This window comes from Cnephaeus nilssonii (genome assembly GCF_951640355.1).
Source record: "Cnephaeus nilssonii genome assembly, chromosome: 20".
NCBI classification, from domain to species: domain Eukaryota; kingdom Metazoa; phylum Chordata; class Mammalia; order Chiroptera; family Vespertilionidae; genus Cnephaeus; species Cnephaeus nilssonii.
In genome coordinates, this window is record NC_137091.1 from 7,389,958 (window position 1) to 7,399,329 (window position 9,372).

The 9,372-nt window shown below is 59.5% G+C and overlaps 1 protein-coding gene across 2 annotated transcripts; it reads left to right on the forward strand.

Annotated features, from left to right (window-relative positions):
• Positions 1–316: 316 nt before the first annotated feature.
• POP4 (POP4 homolog, ribonuclease P/MRP subunit) lies at positions 317–8,464 on the forward strand. 2 transcript variants are annotated; one of them, XM_079760058.1, is made up of 7 exons: positions 317–535; positions 3,677–3,729; positions 5,001–5,224; positions 6,307–6,384; positions 6,526–6,587; positions 6,901–7,002; positions 7,858–8,457. In XM_079760058.1, exons 1-7 carry the CDS (start codon positions 490–492, stop codon positions 7,992–7,994), a joined length of 702 nt encoding a protein of 233 aa, XP_079616184.1. In that variant the 5' UTR covers positions 317–489; the 3' UTR covers positions 7,995–8,457. The 2 variants fall into 2 exon arrangements, with proteins under 2 accessions (XP_079616184.1, XP_079616183.1); XM_079760057.1 differs by lacking the exon at positions 6,901–7,002 and having other exon boundaries at positions 346–535; positions 7,858–8,464.
• Positions 8,465–9,372: the final 908 nt, after the last annotated feature.

The following is a 9,372-nucleotide window of genomic DNA, read 5'->3' on the forward strand; positions in this document are numbered from 1 at the left end:
TAGACTTCCCGTGGATCTTCCACAAAATCACTTTCACAAAATCAGGAGTGGGAGAACACCTGAATCCATGTTTGAAAGTTTATCATTCGGAGCTAATTTTAAAAAAGAAAAATGTCAAGGATTCCACAGGCGCTAGCTGCAACCCTACGGCATATAGCCTTCGCCGCTTAGGAAACACGAGGCTGAAAAAAGCCCCACTGCGCAGACTCCGCAGGGGCAGCCGCGCCCCCTTCCCTCCCCCCCCCCCCCCCGCAGCGTCGTCGGCTCCCAGGCGCATGCGCCGACCCAGTAGGCGCACTCAGTGACGTCACCGGCGGCATCACGCACCAGCGCCCAGGGCCTGCGAGCCCAAGCGTGTCGGTCTGCGGACTCTGTGCCGCGCGAGCTCGGGGACGAGGACCCTCTCCACCGCCGACTCCGACGACAGGGGCCGAGGTGGTCGCGGGCCCCGGAAGGAGGTGGAGGGAGGAAAAGTGTGAGCGGCGCCCGATGGAGACGTCATCAGAGCGCACCGGAAGCGGCCCCAGAATGAGGAGTGAGTGGGGCTGAGGGCCATGGGCTCGGACGTCAGGGATCGGGCACTGGGGAGTGAAAAGGGACGTCAGGGTGCGGTGTGCTGGGGAGTGAAAAGGGTCGCTGCGGAGTGCAAGTGGGCTGTTGTGGGAATTGCCTCATTTTCCCTCGGTGAAACTGAGGCCCGGCTGGCCCGGCCCCGTCTCTGAGCCTGGGGTTGGTGTCCGAGCTGGAGGCCGGTTCTCGGGGGCCGCTCAGTGGCGTGGGTGCTACGGGACCGACCAGGGCCTTCGCCCGACTTGACCGCTCCCTCCCGGGGTGGCCGTGGCCAAGGCCTGCCCGGCCTGCCGCTCTATGAACGACCCTAATGCGGTGAGGAGCCCTGGGCGCTTGCTGGGCAGTGACACCACCCCCGCCCCCGGCGTTGGCGGAGAGCTGTGCCCGAGGGGAGCCAGCGCCGGGGCAGCTGTAGGCAGGGGAGTGTAGACACCGTTGACACCGGCCTTTGCATCGGGGTTCCGAGTCCCACCTCTGCAGGTGCCTACCTGTGTGACCCAGTGTAGCGTCTCGGTGTATCCGAGCTTCCGTGTTCTCGGGTGATAATAGGAATAATGACCACGTTACAGGATTCTTCAGAAGGGATGATGAGATAAAATATGCGAAGCTTTTAATGCGGTGCATGGCAAGTACTGCGGGCTCCATAAACGTTAGATGTGTGTTGTGACTGAAAAGACCCCCAAGTCTTAGACACCTGGGCCTGGTGGAGCAATCATTCCTGGGGTTTCCGGCCTTGCAAGTTGCTCTCTACAAACAGGTTATACTCCTCACCTTACATTTGGGGGAGGACTAGACTCCATATAGAAGAATTGTAGCCACTTTGGTTTGTTGGATCAAATGTGCACAGGGACACAAAAGGGAAACTTATAGAGTATAGTGTGAACCAAACGTTCTAATATTTGGGTGCTTGAATCAGGGCTTTGTCTCATTCTTATTCTGTCCACATCCCCAGTGCCACAGGTTTTCTTCAGAAAAACAAGTAAGAAACAGGATCGTGGATGTGTTTAGAAGTTGAAGCCACATTGGTGAATATATACACTGAGTGGCCAGATTATTATGATCTCTGAACGCATAATAATCTGGCCACTCAGTGTGAGAGTGTGTGTGTGTGTGTGTGTGTGTGTGTGTGTGTGTGTTAGAGGCCTGGTGCATGAATTCGTGCATGGGTGGGGTCCGGGCAGCCTGGCCAGGGGGAGGGGACATGGGCGGTTGGCTGGCCTGCCTGCTGGTTGAACTCCTGGTCGAGGGGACAATTTACATATTAGCCTTTTATTATATAGGATATACACTGAGTGGCCAGATTATTATGCGTTCAGAGATCATAATAATCTGGCCACTCAGTGTATATTTTGAGCTTGAAAAGAGACCTACTGTATTTTATCACTTTAGGACACCGTCAATTGTATGATCCAATTTCATAGATACCAAACTGAAGAATCTTTTTAACAAAGTTTAATATTCCCAACCACCTGCATCACATAACTTTTATAAGTACCGTGCGCTAACCGATTGCGCCACTGGAGCTCCATGCATCACATAACTTTTAAATGAGTTACTCCATTACAAAGTGAGCAGCTCCTTAGCTCCTAACCTGTGGAATTGTCAACGTAAGAAGCATTCAAACCCATAGAGAATTTTCGTGAGTTATGTGAGCAAACTGATGACAACTGCCAGGAAGCAAAATCTCAACGGATTAAGAAAATGCTCCTGAAAATGGCAGTTTGCACCCTATTTGATACATTACAATCAAAAGAGGAGGCAGGCCGAAACCGGTTTGGCTCAGTGGATAGAGCGTCGGCCTGTGGACTGGGGGGTCCTGGGTTTGGTTCCGGTCAAGGGCATGTGCCTTGGTTGCGGGCGCATCCCCAGTGGGGGGTGTGCAGGAGGCAGCTGATCGATGTTTCTCTCTCCTCGATGTTTCTAGCTCTCTATCCCTCTCCCTCTCTGTGGGAAAATCAATAAAATATATTTAAAAAAAAAAGAAACTTCCTTATCCTGCTAAAGGACATCTATAAAAAACTAATTAAAAAAAAAAGAGGCAGAAGTGGGCTACATGAAACCCACTGGTGATAGGTTATGGAGGCAGGAGAAAGCAAAGTAGGGTTGGGGGGGTCTCTGGGATTAGATAAAAAGTAAAATGATAGTCATGTACTTCTTGTACAGAGGTGGGTACAGGATAGTTAACGGTCAACAGTGAACACAATAACAGCAACAGTGAGGGGATCTGTGGTCTCCCCACTGGCTCGGCACCTGTGCTTTGAGGGGTCTGGAGAAAGGAATGGACTTTGACGTTCCAAAGGTCTGTTACCGTAGTTGCAAAACGACCGTAGACAGGCTCGATTAAGGTAAAGACGGACTTTTTTCAGGGAAGGTTCTAGCCTAGGCCAGTGGTCAGCAAACTCATTAGTCAGCAGAGCCAAATATCAACAGTACAATGATTGAAATTTCTTTTGAGAGCCAAATTTTTTAAACTTAAACTTCTTCTAATGCCACTTCTTCAAAATAGACTCGCCCAGGCCGTGGTATTTTGTTGAAGAGCCACACTCAAGGGGCCAAAGAGCCGCATGTGGCTTGCGAGCCGCAGTTTGCCGACCACTGGCCTAGGACATGACTACCCACCATAAACTGCCTCTAGTTTAAAAGTTCTCATCTCAGACCTTCCTGTGTGGTTACGGGAGGTCTCTGCATTTGTAAAGCCGCCACGCAGGCCTCCCATGAGCTCGTCAGGTGGAGTGTGTGGTCCTTTTCGTCCAGTGTTTTAAGCCCGTGCAGCTCCAAGTGTGGTCTGCTGACCTGCAGCTCCATCCGAGAACTTGCTAGAAAGGCAGGATACAGGAACGGGGCCCAAGAGTCTCCATGCTGATAAGTCCCAGAGGTCCCCCCGCACGTTCATGTCTGAGAAGCGCCTTTTGAAGCCCGCCCTTGGGCTTTCTGGGATGGACGGGATCCGTGGGCAGGGTGAGAGCGTCCGTGACAGCTTCGCCGCTGTGCCCTCCGTAGCCCCGCCTCCTGTCTGAAGAAGCACTGCTCTGTTCAGCGTGGACACCGCCTCGCCTCGGGCCTTACGCCCAGCAGGAATCATTTCGTGTCCTTGTCCCGTCCCCAGGTGGAATCTACCACGCCCTCTCCCAGAAAGAGGCCAAGGAGCTCGATGTCCAGGTAGGTGCTTGGCAGGGGGTCGGGGAGCGACGGGGCGATGACACAGATGGCTCGGTGGCCTCAAAGCCTTTCCGCGTCCCACTCCTCGTCTCCCCAGTCCCTGGGGCTCCAGCGGGGCCTGTTGTCCTGACGGCTGTCTCACATGCGGGTCTCCTTTCCCATCGCGCCCAAGTCGGGCATGGTTACCCGGGACCTCGGATTTGTGTCATCTCCCATTGCGTGGGGACACTGGGCTGTGTCCCCCTGAAACCCACCCTGGGGACACTGTCATTTGACCTGGTCACTGGTTCCCCCTCACCCCCAACAGGGCAGGGAGATCGCATTTTGTGAGATTTGTGGATTCTGGGATTTGCCCATTTGGCAGAAGCTGCGCCAGTGACTCATGAGGAGGGAGATGCCGTGAAATCAGGATTTTGAGACTGATTGGCCTTTATTTGGCTTCTCCAAGGAGGGCCGAGTATGTGTTCAAGACAGTCCAATCCTTTCAGTCCCCTCTCTGTGAGCGACTTGAAGCGTGTGCGTATCACATCTTCTCCAGGGACACATCAGCCTGGGTGTTTACAGCCACTTAGAACAGCGAGGATCCAGGAGGTGGCCTGCCAGAGGCAGGACCTCAGGAGGCAGTGCCACCGGGGCTGCGAGGTGGGGGTGGGGGGCGGCTGCATTTTCAGGGGCAGTGATGCTCCGAGTCCCCTCCAGAATTACACACTGTCACAGTCACGGTCACCTGAGGCTCTGCTGTGTGTCCAGAGAGCGAGCAGGAGACGGGAGGGGGCGGTGCTGAGATGCGCTGACAGGTCCTCCCCCCAGTGATGCGCCCACAGCCGGAAACCCGAGTTAGAGGACTGCGGCCCGCACAGTGAGCAAATGCAACTCCTGGCTGGCTGTGGCTAACGCTTCCTGAGGGTTAGATCCTCTCCTGCGAGGCCGGAGCTTGGCTCCGCCCTGAGCTGCCTCCAGTCATTACTGATTAAACGTGGCCCCTCTTCCCTCCCTGCGAAGACCAGGGCGTCTTTTCCTCCACAGAGAGAGGTGTGCTGTCACCACCAGGATGGCCTCAGGGAACAGGGTGGGCCGCTGGAGTGTGGCCTGGCTGTCTCCGTGTCGGCCACGGACTGGGGTAGGGATGTGGCTTTTGCACCTGGACAGCGGTGGGCGGGGGACAGCCAGCGCGCGGAGGCGGTGTGGTCGGGGAGGCAGCCTGCTTGCGAGGGCCCCGGCGGGCTGTGCCGGGCCGAGCAGTGAGCCCCCCCCTCCCGCTGTCCCACCAGCGCCCCGGAGCCCAGCGCGCCGAGGCCTTCCTGCAGGCCTTCCTGCGGCGCTGCACGCCCCACATGAGCCCGCGCGCCCGCGAGGACCAGCTGCAGCGCAAGGCCGTGGTGCTGGACTACTTCACCCGCCCGAGGCGGAAGGAGCAGAGGAGGCGGCCCCGGGGCCTGTCCGCGCGGCAGAGGAGGGCGCTGCGGCTCTTCGACATTAAGCCGGAGCAGCAGAGGTAGCGGCCTTCCCGCCTGCCTTCCCGGCTGGTGCAGCCTCTCGCTTCTGCCACCAGGGGGCAGCCTTCCTTTACCAACTGGGACTGGGCTTGGGTTTGGCTTTTACTAGGGAAGCTGGTGAGTGGCTGGCTTCTGTCCCAATCCTAATAGGACCCTGCCTGAAGAGCGTCTGTTGCCCATGGCAACAGGCTGGCTGTCTTCCAGCTCTTTTAGAAAAGAGCAACTGAGACTTCTTAATCTGTATCTCTAGAAGCTTCTCATAGCAGCAGGCAGAATCACCCACGTGTCGGGAAGCCTCCGCGAGGGACATGGCCCTATTAGCGGGAGGGGCTCCTGCCTCCTGCCGGCCCCGCCCTCCTTGGCCCGGCTCTGGGTGTGGGTGCCATGGGACTGTTTGTAGACTTTCGCTTCCAGACCGTAGCCAGCAGCCTCCCACACCCACTGTCCATGGCTTCTCGAGAAATCAGCTGGGTTTGGGGGCAGGGGGGCCGCTGTCTGTCTCAGGGGGCCTCGTGGTGTCCCCACCGCTACGGCTCCCTTCAGGTTTGAGCCGAGGTTCTCCGTTCTCTAACCCACAGTTCCACGTAAAGGACTCCCCAGAGGCGCCGGGACGTGTGACGGTGGCCCCCGAGGAGAGCCTTCGGGGTCCTCTGCTCCGCGCCCTCCCCTGCCAGGCAGACCTGTCACCTTCCCCGGGTCCTGCGTGACAGCCAGCAGCTCATGTTGAACGAGGGCTCACCTAGCTCAGCGTCCTGACGCGTGGGGCCGGGGCCTCAGAGTAGCAGGCGTCAGAAGGCCTGGAGTGGGTTTCTCGCGGAGGAGAAGGCCAGGTGCCGTGTGCTGGCTGCCGTGCAGGCGGGTCCACTGCCTCGGCCCAGGCAGCGTGGCCGGGTGTGTCCGGCTGCTCCGGCGTCTCTAGACATTGCCTCGTGGTCTCAGGCGGCTGCCTGCGCTCCAGCTGCCACAGCTGTGTCCCTCGAATGGAGATGGTGGCCCAGGCATCCTTGGCGGGAAGCCGAGCGCTGTGCCTTGGACGGTGTCTTCGAGCTCAGTGCCTAGCTCCCACCCTCTGACTTTCCAGATATGACCTCTTCCTCCCCCTGCACGAGCTCTGGAAACAGTACATCCGGGACCTGTGCAATGGCCTCAGGCCAGACACGTGAGTTCAGTTTCTGAAGCCTTGCCCTTTGGGGGAACCCGTGCCTCGTGGACCCTGACCCTGACGGCTGTAGATGCGGCCTGGGAGCCTGCTTCCAGACCTCTGTGTCCCGCAGACACTAGGCTTCTGTCTGCCCCGCAGGCAGCCCCAGGCGATCCAGGCCAAGCTGTTGAAGGCAGATCTCCATGGCGCCATTGTTTCAGGTAAGGGCCTGAGAGCAGGTGGCACGCGGGGCAGCATTGCGGGGTCGGCGCTGGGCGGAGAGACATCCTCTAGGTGGTCTCTGCCCTCGCCACATGGCCCCGACTGCTGCCTGGAGGGTGTGGGACACACGTGTGACCTGGCTCGCGAATCCTGCCCACACCCTGGCCTGCGGGCCCCAAAGGACACCTTGTCGGACATCGCAGGGTCACAGGCAGAGGGCGGGGAAGTGGGTCCTCCCGCCACTCAGTCCCGGCCCCCGGCACTCCTTCCCCGCTGGGCAAGGCCTGAGCTGGAACCGCTTCTCCTTTGCAGTCACGAAATCCAAGTGCCCCTCCTACGTGGGTGTCACAGGGATCCTCCTGCAGGAAACAAAGCACGTTTTCAAAATCATCACCAAAGGAGACCGCCTGAAAGGTGCGTCCTGTCCCCTCGGTGCTGTGGGCGGTGGGCGTCGCCAGCCCTCACCTTGTGGCCGCAGGGCCTCGGGTCAGCACCGACTCCAGGGATCTGCAGAGGCCACACCTGCCCCTGGGGGTGCAGGAGCTGCGCCCTTGGCCGTGAGCCTGTGGGTCCAGGGGGCCTGAGAGCCCCCCTCTAGCTCCCCGTCTAGCAACGGGCATGAGCCACGCACAGGTGCAGGAAGTTCAAAACCACACGTGGGGGTTTGGTTTCTTTAACTTTAAAAAAAAAATGTTACCTTTCTTTAAAGAATATTTTTTAATTGATTTCAGAAAGGAAGGGAGAGAGAAAACGAAATATCATTGGTGGAGAATTATGGATCGGCTGCCTCCTGCCCGCCCCGCACTGGGGATGGAGCCTGCAAACTGGTCACGTGCCCTGACCAGGAATCGAACCCTGACCTGGTTCCTGGGTCGACACTTCTGAGCCACGCTGGCTGGCGGCTCCTTTAATTTTTGAGCTGGCTTTCCCGCCACTGCCGTCCGTCTCCCTGCAGGTCTTTCGCTCTGGTTTTCACCTGAGAGCATGGTCAGTGTTTCCCACCGAGCGCAGAGCTGCGAGCCCACCTGAAAGCTCGGGGGAGACCTGGGCTGGCGTTGCCCTGGGCATTCCTGGTGCTGAGAGGGGCTCACAGCCTTGAGCCCTGACCATCGGGGGCTGAGCTCTGTGTAGGACGGGAGTGACCTGGCTGTGCAGGGTGACCCCGCGAGCCTGGTTTCCTGTGAGCTCATTCCAGAACCTCCGTGGGTATGACTGCACGCGGGCGGGCTTGCTGCAGGCCCCCATGCCATCTCTCCTGCTCCCCTGCAGTGATCCCCAAGCTGGGCTGTGTGTTCTCTGTGGAAACCGACGGCTTCGTTTCCTACATTCACGGGAGCAAATTCCAGCTTCGGTCGAGCGAGCGGTCCGCCAAGAAGTTCAAAGCGAAGGGAACCATGGACCTGTGAGCGCTGCAGCCCACGGGGTCACGGCTGAGAGGAACGCCGGCCCCGAGCCCAGCTCCTGGGAGATGGCAGGCACTTCCGGGGAGACCACCCCAGTCGGTAGGACACCTGGGAAGAAACGCCTGGTGTTGAGGAGCAGGGTGCATCATCCCGGGGACCTGTGTGTTCCTTCCTCCCGAGAAGAGCGGGGCAGGAGACACCCCGCGGCCCTGCTGGCTCGTGGGCGCGGGAGCTCTACCGCCTGTCCTGCGTCTGCGTGCTCTGTGACGCGAGCTGTTTGTGATAATAAAATGCCCGTGGCCTTGGCTCGAGTTTCCGGGGCTCCTGCAGTGCAGCAGGTGGGAGGGTGGGGCCCGGGCAGGGCCACGTCAGGCCTTGTCTCCGCTCTGCAGACACCGCCACAGGCGCGGGTCCCGGCTCTGGTCTGTGTCGGGTCTGGACCACAGTTTCTGCAAACAGCTGAACCCCCCACTCTGCCCTCCCTCTGGGGCCTGGGTGGGCAGAGGGGGCTCCCTGGAGGGGGCTCCGCATCCAAGCAGCTGTGGGATTTGAAGAATGTGGTCACCCCCAGGCTCAGGGGAGGGCCCGCAGAGCCATCGAGGACCCGGGGCCAGCAGGAGGAGAGATGGGCAGGGGCGTGGGGCTCTAGCTGCCAGTCCCAAACGCCCAGGAGACACGGAGGCTCTGCCGCCGAGTGGGGGGGAGCTGCAGGAGCTGCTGGGGACATTCCGGTCCGTGGGCAGGGGGCCTTACGCCGGCCATGCACCGTCCTGAAGTCGGGGCCTCAGTGTCACCCTCTGTCCAGGGGGCCAGCAGGTGATGGGGGTTTCCTGGAGAGGCACCTGGGACTCCCGCACCAGGATCGCAGGGTGCACGTGACCGCAGCCAGGTCCTGGGCTGCAGGAGGACCCCAGGGGTCCCGGGGAGCTTCGCGTCCTCTGCGACCCAGCTGCTCCCCTGTCACTGACATTTGGGGACCATGGGCTCCAGATGGTGTCTGACATCCCTCCAGCTCAGGCGTCTGGGCTGGGGCTCAAGACCGTGGGGGACGCAGCCACCCCGGACCAGCCCGCCACCACGCACCGGGCACACCGGAGCTTCGCCGAGCCCGCCGCCCAACGAGTTCTGCGGCGGCTGCCCTGGAGCTCTGAGAAAATGGCCGAAGGAATTGCTGAGATGGAATTGACCAACAGAAAATGGGATCAAGAGAACGAAACCCCGCTGGGTCCCGGGTGAGGCTGGGAACTGGGTCAGGGTGAGGCTGGGTCCCGGGCCCGGGTGAGGCCACGTGCCCCTGGGTCCGGGTAAGGCCACGCGACCCTGGGTCCGGGTGAAGCTGGATCCCAGGTCCGGGCGAGGCCGTGTGCCCCTGGATCCGGGT

Coding starts and splice junctions, on each gene's coding strand:
- POP4 (XM_079760058.1), top strand. CDS start 490: ATGGAGACGTCATCAGAGCGCACCGGAAGCGGCCCCAGAATGAGGA. Junction 536..3,676: donor AAGCGGCCCCAGAATGAGGA/GTGAGTGGGGCT, acceptor TCCCGTCCCCAG/GTGGAATCTACCACGCCCTC. Junction 5,225..6,306: donor ATTAAGCCGGAGCAGCAGAG/GTAGCGGCCTTC, acceptor CTGACTTTCCAG/ATATGACCTCTTCCTCCCCC.